This window comes from Pelobates fuscus, chromosome 1, assembly GCF_036172605.1.
Source record: "Pelobates fuscus isolate aPelFus1 chromosome 1, aPelFus1.pri, whole genome shotgun sequence".
Lineage (NCBI taxonomy): Eukaryota > Metazoa > Chordata > Amphibia > Anura > Pelobatidae > Pelobates > Pelobates fuscus.
Window position 1 is genome coordinate 319001257 of NC_086317.1, and position 26817 is coordinate 319028073.

The following is a 26817-nucleotide window of genomic DNA, read 5'->3' on the forward strand; positions in this document are numbered from 1 at the left end:
TGCAAAAAAATGCACATATTTGTAATCAGCGATGTCTCACGAGTACAACAGTACCCCCCATTAACAGGTTTTATGTTGTTTTGGAAAGTTACAGGGTCAAATATAGAACATTCCATTTTCAAATTGAAATTTGCCAGATTGGTAATGTTACCTTTGAGACGGTGTGGTAACGCAGCAATGAGAATTACCCCCATAATGGCATACCATTTGAAAAAGTAGACAAGCCAAGGTATTGAAAGTGGGGTATGTTTAGTCTTTTTTAGTAGCCACTTAGTCACAAACACTGGCCAAAGTTAGCGTTCATATTTGTTTTTGTGTGAAAAAAGCAAAAAACGAATATTTGGCCAGTGTTTGTGACTAAGTGGCTACTAAGAAAGACTGGACATACCCCACTTGCAATACCTCGGGTTGTCTACTTTTGCAAATGGTATGCCATCATGGGGGTAATTCTCATTCCTGGGCTACCATACGCTCTCAAAGGCAACATAACAAATCTGGCAAATTTCAATGTGAAAAAAATGAAATGCAAGCCTTATATGTGACTCTCTAACTTTCCAAAACACCATAAAACCTGTACATGGGGGTACTGTTATTCTCGGGAGACTTCACTAAACACAAATATTAGTGTTTTAAAACAGTAAAACATATTACAACAATAATATAGACCATAAAAGTGCAGTTTGCTTGTAAAAAATGCAAAAAACTTCACTTTTACTTAAAATATCATCGTTGTAATACAATTTACCAGTTTGAAACACGAATATTTGAGTTCAGCGAAGTCTCCCGAGTAAAACAGTACCCCCTATGTACAGGTTTTATGGTGTCTTGGAGAGTTACAGGGTCAAATATAGTGCTTGCGAATTATATTCTCTGCACTTTCTCCCTGTGTTGTCAGGCATGTCAATCAAATTTTAATTAATCAAATCACATAATTACGTTAAAAGATTATTTAAATATACATGTAGAATTTTAATATATATGCATTTATAGGTATTTAAATTCTACGTGTATACTAATGTAATCTTTTATGTAATTATATGTATTTATCTATTTATATATATTTTGTGGTTATTTGTATTTTATATATATATAGAATGTCATTCTAAGTGTATTTTGTTACCGATATATATATATTAATAACAAAATACAGTTAGAATGAAATTACATATGCATATATAATTTATATTAAATTTTGTTTCAATATTTTATTTATTTATTTTATTATTTTATTTATTTATTATTTTAATTATACGTATTTATATATAATATATATATGTACATCTATTATATATAATATATATATACATATTATATATATGTAACGTCATTCTAAGTGTATTTTAATATTAATATATATACTTATATTAATATTAAAATACACTTTGTATGACGTTACATATATATAATATGTATATATATTATATATATGATATATATATACATATTATATATATATAAAAATATATTTACCGTATATACTCGAGTATAAGCCGACCCGAATATAAGCCGAGGCCCCTAATTTTACCCCCAAAAAACTGGGAAAACTTATTGACTCGAGTATAAGACTAGGGTGGGAAATGCAGCAGCTACTGGTAAATTTCCAAATAAAATTAGATCCTAAAAAAAATATATTAATTGAATATTTATTTACAGTGTGTGTATAATGAATGCAGTGTGTGTGTATGAATGCAGTGTGTGTATGAATGCAGCGTGTGTATGAGTGCAGCGTGTGTGTATGAGTGCAGCGTGTGTGTATGAGTGCAGCGTGTGTATGAATGCAGCGTGTGTATGAATGCAGCGTGTGTATGAATGCAGCGTGTGTATGAGTACAGTGTGTATGAGTGCAGCGTGTGTATGAGTGCAGCGTGTGTATGAGTGCAGTGTGTGTATGAGTGCAGTGTGTGTGTGTGTATGAGTGCAGTGTGTGTGTGTATGTGTGCAGTGTGTGTGTGTGAGTGCAGCATGTGTGTGTGTGTATGTGTGCAGTGTGTGTGTGTGAGTGCAGCGTGTGTATGAGTACAGCGTGTGTATGAGTGCAGCGTGTGTATGAGTGCAGCGTGTGTATGAGTGCAGCGTGTGTATGAGTGCAGCGTGTGTATGAGTGCAGTGTGTGTATGAGTGCAGTGTGTGTGTGTGTGTGTATATGAGTGCAGTGTGTGTGTATGTGTGCAGTGTGTGTGTGTGAGAGCAGTGTGTGTGTGTATGAATGCAGTGTGTGTGTGTATGAATGCAGTGTGTATATGAGTGCAGTGTGTGTATGTGTGCAGTGTGTGTGTATGTGTGCAGTGTGTGTGTGTGTGTGTGTGTGTGTGTGTAATTTCATTATTTATTTTTTTTATTTATTATTATTATTTTTTTTCATTATTATTTATTATTATTATATTTTATTTAATTATTATTATTTTTTTTCGTCCCCCCTCCCTGCTTGATACATGGCAGGGAGGGGGGCTCTCCTTCCCTGGTGGTCCAGCATTGGTAGTTCAGTGGGGGGGCTGTGGGGGCTGCAGAGAGCGTTACTTACCTTTCCTGCAGCTACTGTCAGCTCCCTCCTCCTCCGCGCCGTCCGGTCAGCTCTTCTGTCAGCTCACACTGTAAGTCTCGCGAGAGCCGCAGCTCTCGCGAGATTTACACTGGGAGCTGACCGAGGTGCTGAACGGACGGCGCGGAGGAGGAGGGAGCTGACAGGAGCTGCAGGAGAGGTAAGTAACGCTCTCTGCAGCCCCCACAGCCCCAGTCTGTATTATGGCAATGCAAATTGCCATAATACAGACTATTGACTCGAGTATAAGCCGAGTTGGGGTTTTTCAGCACAAAAAATGTGCTGAAAAACTCGGCTTTTACTCGAGTATATACGGTAATTTATTTTTACACTTGTCTTTTATTTATTTTTTTATACTTCCCACCAGCAGGGGGACTGTCTGATATTTCAAACAGTCCCCCTGCTGGCAGATCCACAGCCAGCTATAGGGGGCCATGTGATCGCTCTTTGAGAGCGATCACATGGCCCCCGGGGGCCTGACTTGCCGTGGGAGGGCTGCCTGGGCTGTGAGGCAGTCCTCCCGAAGCGGATCGCGGCGGAGGTAAGTACATCTTACCTCCAGGGGCTGGAAGCCGTTACGGCGTGCTATGCCGTCATAACGGCTTTAAAGCCCACTTAACCCGTGACGGCATAGCACGCCGTAACGGCGTTAAGGGGTTAAGATGAGAATTTGAGGTGAATTTAGAGTGAACTTCAAATTTTAGGCCAAAGTAGTCAAAGTTTAAGTATAGCTAACTTAGAAAGCGTTTCCAGCTCAGCTATTTTGACCTTAAATTTCTAATTGACTTTGAATTTACCTTAAAGGATTACTATAGTGTCAGGAAAACAAAGCGGTTTTCCTGACACTATAGTGCCCTGAGGGTGCCCCCACACTCAGGGTCCCCCTCCCGTGGCGCTGAAGGGGTTAGAACCCCTTCAGCCACTTACCTTTATCCAGCGCTAGGCTCCCTCGGCGCTGGTGACCTCTCCTCCCCGTCCGACGTCAGCTTCCTCGTCCGACGTCACTGGAGCCGAATGCGCATGCGTGGCAAGTGCCGCGTGCGCATTCAAATTGTCCATAGGAAAGCATTTCTATGAAACTGCTATATTTGCATCTGAAGGGTTAAAACCTGAGGGAACTGGGACCCAGACCACTTCATTGAGCTGAAGTTGTCTGGGTGACTATAGTGTCCCTTTAAATTCTAACTTTAGTGAATAACCCTGATAGTGAATTTCAAGTCGAAGGTCAGAAAAATGGAATGGAAAGCATAGCGGAGTTAGAGACGATTTATCCAGGCATGGAACAAGGACTTGGGATATAATATCAAACCCAAGACCTGGAAACGAGCTTATGCAACTTACATTGGGCTATCTTCCTCAGCTACTCAACTAGATATATTGCATAAAATCCTATACAAATGGTACCTGTGACTGCGAGACTTGCTAATATATACCTAAAAACCAGCAACACATGCTGGAGGTGCAATTCGGAAGTGGGGACTATGATTCTCATATGCACATATATGACATGTCATCTTGTTTAGGCATTCTGAGGGGAAATAGCCAGATTAATAAAAGACAGTGTGGGGGGTCGGAATGGAGCCCTCAACTGAAATGTTTTTACTAGGTATATTGACCATCAGACATCCCCAAAGTGACTATGAAAATATTATATTAAATCCTCACATCAGCAGGCCTAGTAATAGCAAGAAAATGGAAATTGGTGGATACCCAATCCATAGCAGAGCTTGTATTCCAAATGTCTAAGTTATGAACACATGGCCTTGGATCAGCTCCAGCTGGGTAAGGCGACTTGAGGGGCAAGTGAACTATGGTTGTTGTATCTGACCAAATACTCAGAAAACTGTAATTAAAATGAGTTTGCGAATGAGACTTTTGGTGTCCCCAGATGAGGTTTGGGAATGGCGACAGAGAGGAGAAATACACGGTTATATTGACCCCCTCTGCCCTTCCACTCACTCACTCCGTAACAGTGTACAGTACCATGAGCACTTCAGCTTCTCAGTTCTTAATAATCCTGGCAAGGATACGAACTGTACATACACAACACCTACTTCTATACTGAGGATGCCACGAAACGGAAGAACCAGATTCATAGGGTAGGTGAATAGTGATGATTGATGGATAGAAGATAGTATGACGATACTGTATTATGTTGGGGGAAAAAAATTAACGGTTTAAAGGACCAGTATAATGCCAGGAAAACAAACTTGTTTTCCTGGCACTATAGTGTTAATAGGTCTCCCCACCCTCAGGGTCCACCTCCCGCCAGGCTCAAGATGGGTTAAGGGGTTAAACTCTTACCTTTCTCCACCGCTGGGCTCCCTCGGCGCTGGGGACTCTCCTCCCTCTTACGAAGTCATCTGCCGAATGCACATTCGTGGCAAGAGCCGCGCGCGCATTCAGCCAGTCCATAGGAAAGCATTATCAATGCTCTCCTATGGACGCTGGCGTCTTCTCACTGTGAAAATCACAGTGAGAAGCACGGAGGCGCCTCTAGCGGCTGTCAATGTGACAGCCACTAGAGGCTGGATTAACCCTTAGGTAAACATAGCGTTTACAGCTGCAGGGTTTACCCTAGGGACCTGGCACCCAGACCATTTCATTAAGCTGAAGTGGCCTGGGTGCCTATAGTGCTCTTTTAAGTAGTTTTGGCCATGCCTGGTGGGTCCCCTTTAAAACCTTCAGCCTAAAATGAAAAAATAAAAAAAGGATGACTTGGAGAATTTTACAATTTCAAATGCAGTTGGAATTCACTCTGAATATCTTACCATTCCCAGTGTATGCATTAAACACAAGCTGCTATTCAGATTGCCGCTGTGCGCACACATAAAGTTTGTTGACAGGCTGGCCACGCCCCCCCCCCCCTCGTGTCGTCACGCCGACCAGGCTCGGTCGGTGCAGGAAGCAGGAAGGAGGTTGAAGGGATCGGTGTGACGTCACATCCCGGTCTTGGTGCGGATCCCCATGGATAAGGAACTCCCGGCAGCTCAGCGAGACCGACTGGAGGACAGGACAGGTAACATGGAGAATGGAGCTGGCAGTGATACATGGCAAGTGGGGCATGTGCTGCACACTGACAGCACAATGTCAGTGCTGGGGGGGCTGCTCAATATCTAAACAAAGACAAACCACAGGTAACAGCGTGATAGAAATGTCTTGGTATACATGCTGACCAAGGATTTGCCCTCTCTGTCATAATATTACTATTTTTTTTTTTTTTTATATAGCGCCAGCAATTTCCGTAGCGCAGTACAATAATATGAAGGGGTTTTGCCTAACTCTCTGTGTGGAAGGGGGTTAACTTTCATTCAGCACATTACAACCCCACTTTAATTTTACCCAGAAATGTTTCCTTTATTACTGTTATTTATTTATTTATTTATTTTACTCATCCATTTCTTATTTATGGACTTTATTATGAATATTATCAGGATACACATTTTGGGAAACTTGTGTGATATATATATATATATATATATATATATAAACATTTTTTTTAAAATGACATTTTAAGGGTTTGTCCTTATTAGAGTGTGAACGAGTTGCACACTGCTTCTGTCTTGTACCTGAGCTCTATTAATTAGTTTCCTGACTCTCTGAGGAGGATCTCTAGCAATGAGCAATCATTCCCTCTGAGGTTTCTAATTACCTGGCAGAGGTAGACGGCTTATTATAATTGGCCACAGTGTCATTCCAGTAGCATGTTAGACTTTGACCTAAATAAAGATTTTAACATTAGAAGATATTTATTGGGCGGTCCTCTAAGAGGTCAAAAGAATGCTGTTCATAAGGATCTCTAGCTTGCCTATTGTTTCATACGTAGGTTTCTGATTACAGAGCTAAACATTAATAATTTATGTTTTTCTGAATGCTTTTATTTTTCACAGCATAGCCCCATGTGTGCTATCTCTTTTACCTTCATCACCAGCGTATAGATATCATATTTACTCAAAGCCTCACTTGATAGAATAACATCACGTATTTCTTGTCTAGGTTATGGTTCATCAGTAGGATTCTTTATATCGTCTATTAGTTATATAAAGCTTATGCAATTTGGATAAATAGATGCAGCTTTTAGCTCACATCATATTTCTTAACTGCAATAATTATCTCCTCAGGGTTAGGGAACCTGAGACTATGCACCCCGACCACAACAATGAGCCGAAGTGGTCTGGGTGCGTAAAGTTTCTCTTTAAAGCGTCTGTCTTTTTTATTTTATTTGTAGTGCTCCACTGTAGCCTATTTTTAGTTTTGTTTATTTAGTTTCTCGCTGAAATTATTTTCTTTGTAGTTTTATACATAAGGGAAAGTATGGAGTACTTATCCTTGTGTAGAAACTCTCTAGTTTGCCGAAAAGTGTAGCTTTAACCAAGCTCCATGTCAACTTTGGCATTGGTTGCCAATACTTACTTGCCTCTCTACAGCGTCACCAGCTCCTCCCAGCAATGATGATCACTAGATCACAACGAACTGGGCATGGGTGTGCTTTTACTTGCAGGCCTTTGGGAGGCAGAGTAAGAGACATCCTGTAAGAGCTATAGTGTCTGCGTCCAGATGGTAGCATTATTGATAAAGATTCAGGGGGATCGCCGTGGCCTAAAAAACAGTAAGTAAATCTTGAGTGGGTGTTATGAAGGGTAGAGGGACCCTATGACAGACTGAAGTGGAGAGAAAGTAACAGAGCCACTTTACTATAACCCCAGCCTCAATATATACAGAATCCATAGGTAATTTGCATCATACAAAACTACAGCAAGGCATTATTCTTTAACTTATTTATACAGGCTATTTTGTATGTATTACAATAAATATTGCACTTTTAGTTACACTTTAAAGTGCTTCTAACTCTCCTTTGCCTGTTAGAACACTTAGATGATGCAAGTACATATTCCTATTGATGTCAATTAACACAACCAAGATCCATAATGATGTAAAAAGGTCTAACCTTACTAACCGGCTATGTATAGATACATAACCTTGTCTCATCTCTGTTTGTTGTCTATGTCACACAAATTTGATCCAAAAAATCAGAGATTGACTTGTAATATAGTTGTAATTCAGCTGGTTGTGAATTGCTGAATTAGCAAATTTCTATGGAGATTCTGCTGTTTAGATTTCACCGAACAACACATTTATGGAAATGAAAAAGTGCCTTTTGTTTATGGCCAAATGAGATTCAAAAGGCAAAGTTTTGCCTGCAAAAAACAAACAAGAAAATCGCTAACCAAACACTTTTTGATGCTGTATGGCACTGTGTGAATAGACCGGTAAGATTTTTTGAGAAAAGCACAGGAAGAAGAGGAAAAGGGCAAAGTCCCGAAGGGAGCTGAAATCCGATCGCACTCGTAACAGCTCTTCTCATCACCAACTGGAAATCATTATGGACTGTATAAACAGGTTTCCTTTTAGAAGTATACACAGTGAATGAATACAGTCATAAGAGTGCAGAGCAGCAGTAGGCTTCTGTAATCCTCTATTTACATTCATTGGCTTATTTTGTTTTTTATTGTCCTGTTACTTACCCCCTTGTCACCAGTAGGAAAAGTTATAGACCATTTTACACTCGATTAGTTAATTTTTTGCTCAGAAGTAGTGTACATTGGAACTATTCCTTCAAACTGAAGGTGATTCTCTGCCAAAATAGTAATGTTACAATGCATTCATCTTTGTCTTGGCACTATCTGAGTGCCGTATTCAAACGAAAAGTAATTGGAAATGACAGCATGTCAGTGGGTGGGTCTGGTAGATACTCATCTCATTCAGTAAAGTAATAAAAGAATTGTCGATTAATTGTAAAACTAGTATTAGCATGAATAGGGGGGAGGGAGGGGGGAATGCGGGGCTACTTGAGGTCGTATGGTCTCCACCACCGAAATCTAATCCAGTGCTCCTCATAGAGTGTGACAGCCATGTAACCCTGCATTGCAGTTACTTACATTGTTACCTTACAGGATTAAAAGAACAGGCCACTGCACCCAGATAACTTCATTAAGGTGACATTAGCTGTTATGTAATAGAAAACACATCTGTAACTCAAATGTTACAATTATTATTTACTAAGGTGTGAATTGTCAGGCTATTTTAACAATACATGTAAAATTCACTTTGAATTCCTGACACTTCTCATCTTGTTCTGCCAAATATAACCGCCTCCGTTTATATTAATATATTAACGTGCATGCTTTGTTAGAAATATGGAATAGAAATTAAATATCTCGATATACGAAGCCGTCTGATTCCAATTTTATAAGCATAACTGACTTGGAGATTTTTTTTTCAAATTCAGCTATTTTGGCCTTAAAATTATGCTTATAGTCACCAAAACAACTTTAGCTTAATGAAACAATTTTGATGTATAGATCATGCTCCTGCAGTCTCACTGCTCAGTTCTGTCATTTAGGAGTTACATAACTTTGTTTATGCACCCTAGTCACACCTCCCTACATGTAGTGTGTGCAGCCTTCCTACACCATTTATGTAAGGAGAAAGGTAATGTTTATTGTACCATCTGTTTAGTTTAAAATTAATCTCCCTCCTGTTAATAGCTTGCTAGACTTTGCAGTGGCCTCCTGTGTGTGATTAAAGTTCAATTTACACAGAGGAGGAAGTAAAAATGTCTAAAGTAAGTAAAGTAACATCTGATTGTAAATAGACTGTGTGAGTCACAGCCAAAGGGAGGTGTGGCTAGGGCTATATGGACAGAAACAAAGCGATTTAACTCCTAAATGGCAGAGAGTTGAGCAGTGAGACTTCCGATATATAATCTATATACTGTAACTTCTTGTCTTTCTCACCATAGTACCCCTTTACATTTTAAATTAGCTTTGGCTTTCTGACAAGTCTCACTTTAGTAAATAAACCTTATATTTGTAGATTGTCTTCAGTTTACATGCCATTTTATCATCTCAATTGTTGAGAATGTTTAGAAGCAAATTACAGAGTTCAGGCTAAAGTGGACAAAACTTTGACTAAAGCAAAGTTGGAGAATAATTCTATTTCAATGCTTCTTCTATTTTAGACAGTGTCTTGCAATTTGATTTTACAATTTAATGTTAAACCCTGTTATATTGTCATCATCTTAGAGCTATTTATTCTTTCCAGTCCTTCACACATTGTTTGCTCTGTTTGTCACATCTCACTGTACAATCTTAGGCACAGGACTGACATGTTTTCTGCATCATTAATAAAAGACTGGACTGCATACCAAAACTTACCCAGAGCAGGTTACTCAGATTTTGAAAAAAAAAATTTTTTAACTTACATTTTCTTGCCTTAAAGGACCACTCTAGTGCCAGCAAAACATACTCGTTTTCCTGCCACTAGAGTGCCCTGAGGGTGCCCCCACCCTCAGGGACCCACTCCCGCCGAGCTCTGGGGGGAGGAAGGGGTTAAGCTTACCTCTTTCTCCAGCGCCGGGCGGGGAGCTTTCCTCCTCCTCTCCTTCTTCCTTGCGACGTTATCGGCTGAATGCGCATGCGCGGCAGGAGCCGCGCTCGCATTCAGCCGGTCGCATAGGAAAGCATTTACAATGCTTTCCTATGGACGCTTGCGTGCTCTCACTGTGATTTTCACAGTGAGAAGCACGCAAGCGCCTCTAGCGGCTGTCAATGAGACAGCCACTAGAGGTTTTGGAGGCTGGATTAACCCTCAGTATAAACATAGCAGTTTCTCTGAAACTGCTATGTTTATAAAAAAAAAGGGTTAATCCTAGAGGGACCTGGCACCCAGACCACTTCATTAAGCTGAAGTGGTCTGGGTGCCTAGAGTGGTCCTTTAAATGTATTCTATAGTTTTAGGAATACAAATCTGTATCCCCCTCCTGCCGCTAAAGAATTAAAAAAAAAAACACCTTTTAATCATGCGAGTAGGGTGGCTTAATGCGCATTCACAGCAAGCACTGTGAGCTTATTAGGACCTCCCCATAGGAAACCTTTTTTGGGGGACCAAAAGTCTGTTGGCAACCAGAAGGTGCCTCTAGTGGCTGTCTGATTGTAAGCCACAAGAGGTAGTCTTAGACCTGCAATGTAATATAATTATTGCCATTTCTCAAAAAGTGCTTTACATTGCAGAACAAAATGGGACAGGGACACTGCACCCAGACCACATCAATGAGATGAAGTGGTCTGGATGACCATAGTACCCTTTAAATGAACTAGAAAATGCATCAGTAATTGTTTTTTCAACTGTTTGCTTTTAATTTGATATTTTTCCCCAACATTGTTTAGAAACAATTTAATAATAAAAGAAGATAATTCATATGAACATGCAATTAGATGTATTGTGCTGAATTTTGTTTTTGTTGAGGGTTAAAACATACCTTCTTTCTCCTTTGCAGAAGTAATAGTGTTTTGCACAGATGGCAGCAGGTTTACCAGTAGTACCAACGTCACTGGATTTTTAGCACGGATATCAATGTGACTGCATAGTTAGTCTCAAAGTATTTTCAAGATGACCCAAGATCGAGGGAAATATGATTTCTACATTGGTCTTGGATTGGCGATTAGCTCAAGCCTTTTTATTGGTGGAAGCTTCATCTTGAAGAAGAAAGGACTTCTGCGACTGGCTCGGAAGGGCTCTATGAGAGCAGGTAAAATGCTGTATTGCTTATTGGACACTATATTTTCCATCAGAGTTACTGTAGATAAGTGACCAGTACCGAAAATGACAGCGATTTATAAAAAGTGGCACTGTTTTCACACTAAAAATGTTACATGTTTTTTATTTGTGTCAGTATTTTCCTTCATCTGCTCCACATTCTTTTTCATGTTCTTACCTTTCCTGACCGTTTTGTCCTTTACCTTTTTTTTTTTTTTTTAATTTATTTCTTCAATTTAAATTGTGGTGGTGTTGATGTAGGAAAAAGAGATGCTGATTTTCTAAAATAGATGTTCCCTTTTCTTTAGTCACTTGATGTTTTGTGTTTATTAATACTTCCAAGCTAAACAAAGTGGTGTGGCACTCCTGGGAAAAAGGTAAAGTAACCAATAGTTCCTGGTACTTCATGTTGGAGGCCCACAACCTCCAGGTAATGGCATCCAATAGAAGTCCAACAGGTAAAATACATCATGTAGTTTATTGAAGATGGGAAAGCAAAAAACGTTTTGGCCCAATGGCCTTAATCATGTATGGGGAATACAAGCACATAAAAGAGTTTATATACATGAAAGTTTGAAGCCAAAATTACAAGCTCATTCCAAGAAGTGTGCAGTAACCATGACAATGAAACACAAAACAATGGTAGTCACAACATATTTCTATTGTATTATATTTCTATAATATAATCAAAATCTATACAGCAAATACACAGAAAATATGGTGCAAACATGCATAATGCAGCATAATGTTCAGGTCAAGTCCTTACATCCTAACTATAGATCAAATCATGTTTTTCAAAGTGCGATATACAGCAAGAAAAAGAAGAGAAAGTTAGCATGAAAATAAATCACCATGGAGGATATCGCTTGTGCAAAGCAGTAAATGATAAACTATAATAAATCTCTAATGTGGCATATATAGGGTTAACAAGTGGGTACCTCTATCAAATCCCATACTGAAACATATATTGCTAGTTCAATATGTAAATGATGGGTAGAATCTGGAGCACTTTCTTGTGTGTCGGCTTGGGAGAGGGACTTGAGGCCACCAACAGATTGGTAACGTATATGGGAGGCTACGGCCTCTATCACCATTTGTGTTAATCATAAAGAAAAGGCCTACAAAACCATCTTACGATGGAATCTTACTCATATTAGACTATCGCAAATAAGACTATCAGTTTCTGATCTCTGCTGGAAACGATGTGGACAGAGAGGTACATATATTTATCTCTGGTGGGAATACCCAACTATCGCACCACTGTGGCTTAAAGTATCACAGATGCTCAGGACCCTACATGTTGATCTTACAAGAGCCCACAATGAAATTGGTGGTTAAAGTGGCACTGACAGTGAGAAGAGCAATAGTAGAACATTGTGGCAACTCAATTACACCCTAATGTTAAACAAGGTGAGTGATGCAACAAACCCTGGTTTCAGCCCTGGTCCATTAGTGCACTAAAATGGCTACAAGAACCTCAAATGAACCCATATATCACTTCCCTGGATATGTTTACCTTACATGTTTGAACTCTTAAACTCATTTAACCCCTTAAGGACCAAACTTCTGAAATAAAAGGGAATCATGACGTGTCAGACATGTCATGTGTCCTTAAGGGGTTAAGCAATAATGAAATTGACCGGTAAGCTAACATGGAATAACTACCCTAGCCTTTTTATCTACTCTTACTTAAACACACTTTGGCTGATCCAGGACCTTTTGCCAGCAATATAATGGTGTTTGCAGATGCAGGGCACTCTTGCCACCTCAATGTTTGTTTTGTTCATGGGTGGTTTATATTTAATCAGATATTCAGTGGATTAGGAGCTAGTGTGAAGGAGCTTCTTACACATCCACTCGTGATGGCTGCCACGACACTTTCTATTGGTGGCCTCAGCGTCTTTACATCTTTGCACCACTTTTCAAAACACTATACTTTTTATACATAATCCCCATTCTACATCATACCTCACTTTCTGTTCCTCCATTTACTACGTTAATAGGTAGTTTCCACTGCACATACAGTTTATTATGCAGTCCGTCTACAGACAATAAGCCTTAAAGAAATAGTCTTAAATGTTAACAATACATATATTTACTTTTAACTTTGAATGTTGTTCTAGATTACTGGTAACCTTTTTGTTTAAAAATAAAAAAGCATTACACTTATGTAACGGATCGACGGGTACCTCCGTTAAAGGATGCTCCTAGAGTTTCCTGAGGACTCCAAGCACTCTGGCAGACACCACAATCACTGTATCGGAGAAGCATATTAATCCTCTCAAGCCTCTGAATGCTGTAGACAGTTGAATAGGAACCATACAAATAGGTTTGCACTCCTAGCAGTCAAACTGGAACAGCATTCAATAAATCCTCCCCCAATAATGAGACGACACTTCACTTTGAGGGTTAAATAGGAACTCAAGATTTATTCACACACTGCCTTATAAAGGATTCTCCCATGCAAGGGAGGGATTTACAATACACCAATCACACAATGGTTACATCCCACAGATTCCCTCCCCTTAGCCTGAGAGGTAATCCAATTATACATACAGTTTAAAACCTACTTTTTACTCAACTTTCATAACTCTAAAACCATACATCACATTCACATAAAAATTACATATTCACAATCAATCCATTCAGGGGAACAACATATTAAAAAATGGCATGAATCAGACCAGGGGTTCAAAAGTTAGTAAAGTATCTTTTAAAACCCCCTGCCAGCATGGCTTTCCGGCCCAGACCAGTTTCACAGTCTTCTATCCTGGAGATAATTGAGAAGTAATTCAATTATCTCCCAGGACAGAGACAAGACTCCATTATGCACATGGTGAGCACAAAGCATTAAAATACTATAAAATACACAAAGTCACATTTTATACATAAAACAGACATGTCACATATCCCCAGATAGCTGGGATCTGAGCGCACAATACTACCAAATAGTGCTCAGATCCTATTCACACAGTTCAATTGCCATGGAGCCGAAGTCTTTAACTACACGAATGTGCTCCATGGCATAGCTATCTGGGTTAGTCGGTTCCATAGTCCAAAGGCAAGAGGAGGACAAGCAGCCCCCTCCAAGGACACGTGGCGAGGTCGGTTTCGCCACAACTTATATGTAATTCAGCATCCCCTGATGTCTGATCCAGTCATGTGTACCTCATGGAAAAACATTGCAACACTATCGTGCATGCACAACAATTGCCTCACACCTCTATAAGCTGCTTTTGCCGTCATTGTGGAGTGCATGATGATGCCGAATGTGTAAAGAACTTGAAAATTGAGGTGCAAAGCTAGGAATCCTTTAGCTTTACAGATGTTGTGGACATATTCCATAACGCTGACAAATCATCTGGGTCGATGTATTCCACAACCAAAGGTTGCCTACTCCTGTTCTAGTGGCATCAGTCTGACCGCCACTAAATGTGGTATCAACCATATGTGAACATTGTCATTTCTAAGAAACAGCAATATTTTATATCGACTGGAGAAAAAAAAAAAAGAAAAGCTAATTTGCAGAAAAACTACTACCTTAGGGGCAACGGTAATGTGCTCTTAGGACAACATTCAGACATTGTTATTGACTACTTTACTGAAACATTGTATAGGTTTGTGGGGGTGGGGGTGGGGTGTTCTTTTTCATAATGGAGCAAGTTACCATTGAACAGTTAGTTAATTTTGTTTTTTTCCTATTCTAGGTCAAGGAGGCCATGCATATCTCAAAGAATGGTTGTGGTGGGCTGGACTACTCTCAAGTATGTATCTTTAGATAGCATAAACATTGTCTCACATAAATCCTCTTGCTAGAACATATCACATTGTTGTCACATTCAGTGTTGATCTTTTTACACGGTGTATTTAGTGCCACAGAACACCATGGTGATCTATCAATACATTATTGTTATAATAAAAACCAGAGTAAAGACTAAGCAGGAGGTACTTTATAATTGGCAAATATTGACTGTATGGAATTTGGAGCCTGGCTATACTGAGTTTACCTCTCTGCCTAGCAAGCAGCCAGTGAATTAGTGCACATTTTTATTGTTTTGAGAAGTGGTTTATAAATAGAACTGAAAGGCTGACAAAAATTCCACCTGATATGACTCTCCTTAAGTGTTCTACATGGCATAATCTTAAAGGAACACCTGCCTGGTGTAGTGGTTACAGTGTCAGGAGTGCCCTCACTACATCCCAAGGTAAATAGTCATACCATTTGAGAATTGTTTGCCAAGTTACCTGTGGTCCATCAGGTGCCGTGACTGACTCCTCAGCAGCCGCAGAGCTCTACCCTAAGGCTGGCAGTGCAGGAAGGTGATCATTCCTGCAACTGATGCCCCCAGCCAATGGAGCCAGCCCTGCATGGCACAATGTAGCTCAGTGGAGCTATTGGAAACTCCTTGCAGGAGCTTCAGGCTCCAAGGCATGAAGTGGCAGGCTCCAGGAGGACCCCAGGTAACTTGCCAAACCATTCTGAAACTGTTTGCCTCCTTACCTTGGAAGGGAGCCTGCACATTCTTGGCACCATAACCACTAATAGTATAAGCTAAATATTCAGGGACCAGGGGAAGGCTTACTGATATATATATAATATATTTTCTCGGTGCATGTTTATATATAGACGCACAGATACAGCTATAATATAGCTATATATCTATATCACCAACATGTACAGATCCTAACCTCGCTCTCCATTTCCATATTTAATTTCTAGTGGGTGCTGGTGAAGTTGCTAACTTTGCAGCCTATGCCTTTGCTCCAGCCACCCTGGTGACACCTTTGGGGGCTCTAAGTGTTTTAGTCAGGTAAGTGTTCTTATATGGGCTAAATATTTTGCCTTTGAGTGAAATAAAAGGAACTTTGTATTAATAACTTTAGGCTTTTTAAATTAAGTTTTCTGTTTGAATTAAAAATAATAAAGCACTATAACCACAATTTCCCATTGTAATAGTTATGGTTCTGTATATCTACAGTTGCAACACGTTTTTTTCTCTGTATTCAGGGTTTGCTGCAGATTGATTCTGTTCCTGTGAAATAATCATTACTGAAAGAGACACAGCTCACATGTGGCAATTGCTGTGATCCTCAAACAATGATCCATAAATAATCATTAATTTCTTCTTTGAGCTACAGTTCAAAGCAAGTGAGACAGAAAAGCCTCCTGGTTATGGGGATTTATCTGCACTTTTATAAAATCAGCTTGCAGTTAACCCCTAAAACACTTTAGCAAACTGGAATGGCCTTTTAACATACACTTCTAGAAATATTGTTTCTATGTTTATGTCTATATATATATATATATATATATATATATATATATATATATATATATATATATATATATATATATATATATACGCACACACACTCTTACAGTCATGGGAAAAGGAAATTACACAGTCTTTGAATGATATGATTTTACATATCAGGACATAATTACAATCATCTGTTCCTTAGCGGGTCTTAAGACATAAATGCAACCTCAGATGAACAACACCACAACATATTACACTGTAATTATTTATTTGATATTGTGTATCTCAGAGTTTTAATGATTTAAACTGAAAGGAATGTAGACTGCTTCCCAAATAATGACCATGGTCTCTTCCTTTCCAGTGCCATCTTGTCATCGTATTTCTTGAGTGAAAGGTTAAACCTTCATGGGAAGATTGGATGTCTCCTGAGTATATTGGGGTCAACTGTGATGGTCATCCATGCCCCTAAGGAAGAAGAGATTGAAAACTTGAATGCAATGTCAATTAAATTAGCAGATCCAGGTACATCCCCTTCAGCTTGTCTTAGGAGTTATAACAGCAAAAAAAAAAACACATCAAATAACATATCAAGTATAACTGCAAAAAAATCCACAAGTTCTCTATTTATATGATTTCATGTTGATTGGAAATATACACCTATAAATAGAGAACTTGATCTGTGTTTTTTGTAGTTATAATCCCTTTTGATTTCCGGGTAAGAAAAGCCTGTAGCAATATACATCCACTGTCGTCTCCCTTTTAGCAGCCCTACTTCTTCCTTTGGAAGGACTAAAAGCCCACAAAAACTTGTCTGCCTGGCCCCTGGAACTACATGTCCCAGGAGTCAGGCAATAGGAATTCCACATTCCTGCAAACGAATGGTATTAATCGGAAATTACAAAATAAGAACATTTTCCAATGAGAAAACTACCCCCTTCCTGTATTTACTGCAAAATGGAGATTACTGAATGAAAAATACCTGCAGTACTGTGCTCCAAAGAAAGACCCCGGTTTAGCTTCTGATATGTAAATAAATAAATAGGAGAAGCAATGTAAAGTGAATACAATACCATACAGTGATTATCCAGAAACATTTCACTATAAAAATACAGACCAATGATGTTAAGAGTGGTACTTTAGCTGCAGACGTAGCTCTGTCTGAGTTTATGGAATGTACAGTTCAACGCACAATGAAATAATCTGCTGATGTATGTCAACTTTGGAGCTGGTGCCATAAAGTCTAGGACTTTACATGGCTTATTGTCAATACTTTTCAGGGTTGTAAATGTTCTTAAACACTTATAATGTTTAATAATACAAATCATTCTACACAATATCAGTTGTGCAATTGCTTTGCCATCAGTGCGATTGCACGCATTGGCTACTTACCACTTACTATTGGTAAGGATAAGGCTTTGTGGAATTATTGTATAGGGGCTTAACTGTAACATCACAATAAGCAAAAAGGTCAACCAATAAACCGTGCTGTGCCAGTCCATTCATTATTTTGTGTCACTTGTCAAGTTACTATATTCTGTAGCTTTGATGTATCCAGGACATATATTGGGTGGTACAATTAATGTGTGATGTATCATGCAAAAGTGAGTGGCTACTGCTGAAGGGTTACATGTTAATACTTTTTATTGTCAGTGAAATGTGTGACAAAATTGTATCTCTCTCTCCCCTTTATGTCCATTTCAACTTAAAGGACCACTATAGGCACCCAGACCACTTCAGCTTAATGAAGTGGTCTGGGTGCCAGGTCCAGGTCCAGAGAAACTGCTATGTTTACAAATGGGTTAATTCAGCCTCTAGTGGCTGTCTCATTGATAGCCGCTAGAGGCGCTTCACAGTGAGAAGACGCCACCGTCCATAGGAAAGCATTGAGAATGCTTTCCTATGGACTGGCTCAATAAGCGTGCTGATGACGGCGAAAAGGAGGAGGAGGGAGCCCGGCGGGTGAAAAAAAAAGTAAGGGATTAACCCCTTCCACCCCCTAGAGCCCGGCAGGAGGGGGACCCAGAGGGTGGGGGGACCTAGAGACCCTATAGTGCCAGGACAACAAGTATGGTTTCCTGGCACTATAGTGGTCCTTTAAATACAGTAAGTACAGTGAAAAAAATCATGATATGCTTCACTGCTTAGGTTTATGCTGTTCTGTGTATTATTTCACAGAGAAATTTCAAAGCATATGCCTGACCCTTCCTATACATTTTACAGGCTCACTGAGCACAATGTGAATGAATGTCCCAATTGAATTCCTATGATGGCTAGGTTCAACATTACACCCATGCAGAACCATCAAAACCCTACCAATGGAAGAGCTTTAGACCTAGATCCTGTGTCATTAGAATGGATAAACGCCGGGACAACATGATTTTTCTTACAAGATATATCACGCTCTGATTTTATTAATTTCTGAAACATTTTGTTGTTGGTGTTCATTTACAATAGAAAAGTATGTTTTGTGATCTTGAAAATTAAATGTTTTTTTTCTTACTCTTTACAGGTTTTTTAATTTTTGCCACTGCGGTGGTCATGGTGTCTTTGATCCTGATCTTTGTTGTGGGTCCTCGTCATGGGCAATCTAATATTTTGGTTTACATCGCAATTTGTTCTGTCATTGGAGCCCTTTCTGTCTCATGTGTTAAAGGATTGGGTATTGCTATTAAAGGATTCTTTCATGGAGAGCCGATTCTGAGGCATCCTATTTTCTGGATTCTACTTTTCAGCCTTATAGTTTGCGTTAGCACTCAGATAAACTATTTAAACAAAGCTCTGGACATATTTAACACTTCATTAGTGACTCCAATTTACTATGTGTTCTTTACCACCTCTGTGCTCACATGCTCTGCAATCCTCTTCAAGGAATGGCAACATATGTCCACTACTGACATGATTGGCTCGTTCAGTGGATTCCTAACCATTATTATCGGGATCTTCTTATTGCACGCTTTTAAAGATGTTACCTTCTCACTATCTAACTTGCCTGTTTCTCTGCGAAAGGATGACAGATTGTTAAATGGAAGCCTGTCAAGCACTGTTTATGAGCACCTTAATGGTGATGAAGAAAGCCAAACTCGTGATAATGAACTACAAATAAATGAAAGCTTTTCGTCTCGTAGAAATGGAAGCCTGGCAGCATTTTGAATAGCACAATCTTCATTGCCAGAAAAATAAAACTTTTGTGATGACTCACTTTATAAACATGAAGTCTTTGTAATTGGGTTTTTGATACTTTATCTTTATGGCTTCAAGTTGCATCAGTACCAACAAGGAGAACGCTAACATGCTTCTCTCAACCAGACTGCTCCACATCTTCTACACCTGAACGCCTCAATGCTTCTAAACACTTGAAAGGTGCAGAGACTGAATGTCTGTAAAATAAGTGTCTCACATTGCAGCAAAAATGTAATCCCATATTCTTAAATGTAAAAAACAAAAACAAATCACGTTTGCCCAGGAGATAATTAAATGGGATGTTCTAAAGAACATGCTGAAACCATAAGGTGCCTGCAAAAGGATATTAGATGATGTACCTTTATCTGCTTCTAACTAAATTATGTGTACTTTTTCATTGGTACTGATATATATTTTTGCATACTTTTCTTATATTTGGGATTATATGTGTCTTTACAACACTGATAAAAATCATTGCTGGATTAGAGAGATTGGGAACTGTGTTAAACAAAGAAGTTCTGGAAGGCAGAACGAGTTCCAGAACAGTATTTAAGAAATGTTGTGGCTCATGGCCAGCGAAACAACCATTATATATCCATATCAGCTTGTTGATTGAAAATGATATTCCATTCTCTCCTGGTAGACAGCAGTTAATGTGAATGAATATGCTATTCAGAGAGCTGCTATGGTAAGGATGTTATTGAACTGGCTCGTCATGGCTGTTTGCCAGAGTTGCAGTTAACCAAAATTGTTAATTTGGTAATGAAAGGTGATTTTATAAAGATATGTAGACAATCTCTTTAAGCTTGATTTAATTTCAATTAAGTATCAAAGGAGGGGTTTAATTTTGATTTCTATGATGCTAAATGAACCTTTTAATGTAAATTTTTCTGGTTCCTTAATATAGGCATGTAAAACTGTAAATAATTTTTAAATTTAATTTTAAGAATTAAGCAAACGCACTGATAACTTTTGCTGCATATAAAAAAAAAATACAAAAAGACAGCATTTCTGTTTTCCTTATTGTTTAAATATTAATTTAATCATATTGATGTCCCATTTTTTTATATTTGAGTAAAGTATTATGGCACCTGCCTGCATTATTATATTCTGCGGTACTGGACAGTAATTTATTGATAACTGTCATTGTTTTGACTGCACATTTAGGTCCTCTGATAACTGGGCAGAAAGAACCACCAGGTGCTCACTTTATCCATCTCCATTTAGGCAGTTCGAGTACTATAATGCAGTATTTCACATGGCGATGTTATCTAAAAATGTGTCCTTATCCTCTCTGGCTTTGGTGCATCTCAATGATCTCTGCATTTCCCACCTATCTAAACCTTGTTAGGTGTGCATGACCATATTAGACAAGGTCTTTCCTACAGAAATGTACCAGAAATCACCATGGGGTAAGACGATGTGGGCCGTGTAATCTATCTTGTTTGCTTGACTAATTTAGGCAGTGCAATCAAGCTTACTAAGTGGCTATGTATTAACATTTTCTAGAGGGTGGAGCCGAGCTGAATGGCTGAATGGCTGCACACATCCAGAGCTCTCAACAACTACACTGTACAAACCCATTGATAGACCCTAAAATGGGGACAAAAATGGCATGGAAAACACCCATGAGCGAGAGGAAACAATGGGACACAAAATTAAGAAATTGAAACCTGAAAAGCCACGGATGGGCTTAAATAACAAAGATCTGCGGCAGGCACATGGCTCAATTACCAGGAGACATACTCTGAAATCTCCGATGACATGTCCCCAGACGAGGGGGTGGAAAATCTTCCTGTAACCCCATGCCCAGCACCGAACAACACTGGACAAGACAACTCTTCGGTGACTACTGCAATGCTAAAACTGCTTCTGGCAGACCTCCAGAAGAGTATCCAGACGGATGTAGCATTACCCCGTGCAGAGTTGCAGGGCCTAAAGCAGTCAAGGGGCTCCAACAGCAAAGCGAGCTGAGTTACCGCCGCTTCACTGCCATTGAAGACTGGAGGCGGAAAAACTTTAAAATAAGGGACATTTCTGAAGAGGTATAGATGGCTGAAATCCCACATTTCCTGAGGTGCTTATTGGTAGCTTTACTTACCCCAAGACAGGGCAAAACGGTGGGAATTCTTGGAGTACCGAAGTCCCCACGTGCCCCAGACAATGTGCCAAGAGACTTGGTCCTCCAGGTGCAAAGTGGTAAAGATAAAGCAGCGGTGTTGGCGGCTGTCAGGGACCACATGCCATTTTGTTTGAAGACATGTCTCTCACGTTTTTTTCTCAGATCTGTCAGGGAGCACCGTAGCCTGGCAGAGATCACTCAAACCACTTACCACCCTACTGAGACAGCTGAAGATAACGTACCAGTGGTGACTAACCCGCGCCCTAATGATCCAAAAGGGTGAGACCAAGCACCTGATCCACAACCTCTCGGAAGCAGCAGCCTTACTGCCCACACTCAACTTACCTCCAAACACCCTGACAACTCCAGCGGATGGGACACCAACCAGGAAGCGGCCCCAGTGGAATCCATACACTAAAATCCCTTTCACTACTCGCCGGATGACTACGGGATGATATGCAGCGGCCACTACCTGAAGGACAGTAGGACTAACAACCATCACCTAATGAAGCCTTACAGCACTCTTTAGAACTGTAGGCTTAATTTAAAGTTTGACGTTAGGGTTTAGCTAAGTTAGTTTTTTTTTTTGCATTATTCAGCGCACCCCAAGAGTGTGTCCCAACATAATCAGCCCACATTCAGATCGACTGACCAATTGAGCCGACCAAATCATCCTGTATCAAATCTCCAGAAATGCATTTTGCCTGTTTATTGATTTGAAAAAAGCCCATAAATGGGTGAAACACCTTTTTAAGGGCCTTCAGGATTGCAATTTATATTTATTACTTTTGATTGTTTCTATTTGTTGTTTTTACTTTTATTTCTAATGTTCATTTGATCGGTTGTGACTGCTGGCCTATATTCCCGAACCTGGTTTGGATCAGAAAAAGGTTTTGCCACTCCATATTTGGCAATTTATTGACACACTTGGAGCCAATCTTTTATAAACTTCAGGTAAAGGTGACTATACTAACTGGTTTTATTACTCTCACATACTTTACTTTGAGGTATTGTACCAGATTGTTCTTTTTGCCTTATATGTACTTCAATGAAAACAGGTTTTATTAGCAGAAGAGATTCTGTTGCCAAAACAGAGGAGTACAAGTTTAGAGCCAGATCATTTAAAAGTCTCATTTTATTGTGAGCATAATGTGACTTATTTGAGTTAAAGGACCACTATAGGCACCCAGACCACTTCAGCTCAATGAAGTGGTCTGGGTGCCAGGTCCCCCTAGTTTTAATCCTGCAGCTGATGTTTACATTAAGGGTTAATCCAGCCACTAGTGGTTGTCTCCCTGACAGCCACTAGAGGCCGCTTCCGCGATTCTCAGTGTGAAAATCCCATTGAACTTACGCTGGACGCCCATAGGAAAGCATTAAGTAATGCTTTCCTAGGGGCGGTTTGAATGCGCGCGCGCCTCTGGCTGCACATCTGCATTTGGCTCCACTCTGGAGCTGACATCGGCAGGGGGTGAAGAGGTCACCGGTGCTGTATTAAGGCAAGTGGTTGAAAAGGCTTTAGGGGGGACCTAATAACCCTATAGTACCAGGAAAACGAGTTGGTTTTCCTTGCACTATGGTGTTCCTTTAGGTGTACATACATTATTGCACTCTTGTGTTTTTCCTTCTTTTTTTCCTGAACAAACCCCCTGTACAAAATTCCAATTAAGGTGTTTTTTTACATTGGTTTTAGTGCTGCACTAGCACCTTAGTCTTTGGTGTATATTTGGTGTATAAGTAGATTTTGGGTATATTTCTCAATAGCACGAAGTGGAAAGAATACAAGGTCTATGTATATTGTAAGCTCTGTCCCAACCAGTCTCACCCCAAGACAAAACATGTTTTTTGTGGTCTGTGCAGGGTCATCCCCCGAGCAGTACTGAATAACCTATTAAAAGGGATTACCGGTTGGTTAAAAGGCCTGTGCAATGTTTCTCATATTGGAACATAGTAGAATGGCTTGAACAAATTACTGGTGACAAGGAAAGGCCAAATCTGAAAATATGGAGACCAGGAATATTAAGTAATTTTCATAAAAATAGTATTTGTTGCCAACATGCCATCCTCTCAGCTAGAACAAAAAAAACAAAAGAAACATTAAAAAAATTAAGGAGAAATAACATTATTTATGGAGGGCCCACTGTGGCTGGGCCAGTTGACATGGAGCGGATTACTGCGATCATATAGTACAGTTGTATCTTGGGTATTCCCAATCCTTCTTTCCTGACAGGCTTTTGTAAAAGTCCAGTAACTTTTCTGGCTTTTTTCCACTTTACCGATTAGGATTAAAAGTAGTTTAGGTAGTCCCTAGCCTAATCGTATAGCCAGGATAGCCTTTTTCCCATCCCAAGCATACTTTAACCCCTTAAGGACACATGACATGTGTGACATGTCCTGATTCCCTTTTATTACAGAAGTTTGGTCCTTAAGGGGTTAACTCCTTCATTGTGTTAACCTCTCCCACTTTAGCTGGAAGGCTATTCCATGCGTCCACTACCCTCTCAGAATGGTAATACTTCCTGATATTATTTTAAAACTTTTGCCCCTCTAATTTTTTGTTTTGTTTTGTTTAATTAGATTTTTATTTGTATTTTCAAAATTACATTACAGGATATAATTATCTCCAATTAATTATAATCACATACAATGCACATCCCATATCAATATTTTCCATATCTTACAAATCAACCAAAACATAAGAAGAAAAAAAAACATACATAAATAAGTCAGCAATATAATAAAATTGTATAAGTTGTAAGTTGCAACGACTGGTTTACCTTATATTATATCCAAAATAAATATATTCTACAATATGTGTGTAGAGAGAGTTCCTTAATTTAAAGACATTTTCCATTTATCTATTTATTATTTGTAATTACTTTAGGGGGTAATATTAACTTTTCGTTCTAATCCTCTACTATTCCTGTTCTTTATATTCATTAATCGTATCTCCAGCATATAATCCATATTTCGTCCCTTGCTGTCCAGTGTGTATCTTGCATATCCCGTGTTATTTCAACTTTAGCTATCCACTTGTCTCTTGTAGGAACCCTGGTTTGCTTCCAATGAATTGGGATTTATGCTTTGGCTTCCCCTAATAGTAGCCATAGTAATTTTTGTTTATATCCGAAAAAGAAAAAGGCCAACCGAGAAGCACCTGTGATGGTGTCAGTGAAAACTTAAAAGGAAGTATCTCTTTAATTAAATTCATAACTTGTACTCAGACTGTATTCTTTTACAAAGCCACCATATGTGCTCCCTTTTCCTCCCCACATCTCCAACACGGATCACTATATAACGAATTAAAAGTATGGATATTTACAGGTGTTCTATACCACCGTGTTATACGCTTATAGAAGGTCTCTCTTTTTGCCAATCTTATTGGGGTCTCCATTGCTTTACAGAACATTGTTAACCAACCTTTCTGTAATAGTTGTATATGTAACATGCTCATCCACTTCCTCTGAAAAGTTGCCATTTTCCCTCCATTTGTTCTCTGGATTAGATAATATGTAGAAGATAGCCTTTTGTCTGTTTTTTAGTACCACATATATTTTCAAAAGGAGTTAGATCTCTATATTTCCATTGAGGCATGACATTTTTCTTCAATAATCCTATTAGTTGTGTGAATCTAATGGTATCCAATAATGAGTGACATTGTTTATCCTCCATCAATCCTATGACAGTTGGTAAATGTTTCCCTATTATAATTGAGGAGAGGGTGGGGTTTCTATTATCTAAAGGTTTTTGATTATATTCGCTCCCAATCCTCCTTGTAAGTCTGGGTTGTCTCCCAAGGAGTATATAGGTGGAACTCCTGTTGAAAGTTGCCAGATATTTTTATATTGTTGCAATTTTTTCAATATATTAGTAATCAAAGGATTGTGCAGTATTTTTTAAAATTTTACACATTTTCTAGTATCTGTCCACTCCCTCACTCTGTTAAATAAAATAGCTAAATAATATCTGTAAATATGAGGCATACCTACTCCACCTCTATCCTTATTTTTTGTCAATATTTCATATGATAATCGTGCTTTCCTATTACTCCAAATAAAAGAAAGAAACGGGCGTTTAACTTCATAGGAAAAAATCATTGGGTATTGATATAGGAAAACCTTGAAACATAAATAATAATTTTGGCAAAATCATCATTTTTAAAATGTTGATCCTGCCCAATTTTTTTTGAAAAATGGTACATTCCCATTATAAAGACAGACCTTGATTTCCTCAAATAAAGGTGAACGATTTATGAAGATTACCTATCTCCTCTGTCAGTTGTACACCTAAATATTTTACTTTCCCATCTGCCCACCTATACCCAAAACTTTGTTGTATCTCTCAACAGAATTAGATTAGATCTTATAGAAAGACCTAAGATTTCGCATTTATCAATATTAATTAAAAAATTTGAAATGAAGCGAAATAATTCTATTTAGTTAGTGTCCTCCATTAAAGATCTACACGGATTGGTAATAGAAAGAAGAACATTGTAACGGAGCTCCCTGTACCCCTGCCTGGGTACCTCCACCAAGAACCGCTCCCTAGCTGGAACAGGGCACACACCGCAGCCCTTCTGCCCACAGTCGCCGTGGCTTGACTGGGGTCCTGGAACTGCTCCCTTCTGGAGCCGAATGGGGAATCCGCTCTAGACACCATTAGGCACTTGAAGACACTCAGTCCTAGGAACTCTAGTCCTTACAAGGACTTTCCCCGCTGAATCCTACACGCTGGAACAGTGATTAGCCCTTTCCCCTCCCAGTAACCAGACGACACACAGTTCTGGGAGTACAAGCTGGAATACCTTTAATGGCAGCCACAACCGGCCTTATATGCATGTCCCCATGCAAGGGGCACTCCCCCCTGGACACGAGAGTAGACTACAGTAAAAACATAAACAGGTTTATATTGGCTCTCAGGTCCGGGACATTCCCATACAAAGCAAGATAATAAACAAATCAATATTTCCGTTACTAATTCCCATTATTAGTTCTTCTGACACTGCCTCAGTTATTTTCCATTATTACTCTCTGACACGGCCTCAGATCTATGCTTTCTCATGCAGGATACTTAAATAGTCTAGTATACCCTTTAAAAATGTGTGCAGTTATGTAATC

At 39.2% G+C, this 26817-nt stretch overlaps 1 protein-coding gene across 2 annotated transcripts; it reads left to right on the forward strand.

The window, feature by feature from the left end:
- Window positions 1-5383: 5383 nt before the first annotated feature.
- NIPA2 (NIPA magnesium transporter 2) lies at window positions 5384-20565 on the forward strand. Of its 2 annotated transcripts, none has more exons than XM_063459265.1 (6): window positions 5384-5558; window positions 10878-11129; window positions 14845-14901; window positions 15858-15948; window positions 16760-16920; window positions 18908-20565. In XM_063459265.1, the coding sequence occupies exons 2-6, from the start codon at window positions 10991-10993 to the stop codon at window positions 19546-19548; spliced, it is 1089 nt and encodes a 362-aa protein (XP_063315335.1). In that variant the 5' UTR covers window positions 5384-5558; window positions 10878-10990; the 3' UTR covers window positions 19549-20565. The 2 variants fall into 2 exon arrangements, with proteins under 2 accessions (XP_063315335.1, XP_063315344.1); XM_063459274.1 differs by lacking the exon at window positions 5384-5558 and adding an exon at window positions 5656-5676.
- The last annotated feature ends 6252 nt before the right edge of the window (window positions 20566-26817 follow it).

What these genes read in the sequence shown, in the direction of transcription:
- NIPA2 (XM_063459265.1), top strand. Translation starts at nt 10,991, where the DNA reads ATGACCCAAGATCGAGGGAAATATGATTTCTACATTGGTCTTGGATTG. An exon ending in GTGGGCTGGACTACTCTCAA is followed by an intron (nt 14,902 to 15,857) that starts GTATGTATCTTT and finishes TTTAATTTCTAG; the next exon opens with TGGGTGCTGGTGAAGTTGCT. An exon ending in AATTAAATTAGCAGATCCAG is followed by an intron (nt 16,921 to 18,907) that starts GTACATCCCCTT and finishes TACTCTTTACAG; the next exon opens with GTTTTTTAATTTTTGCCACT.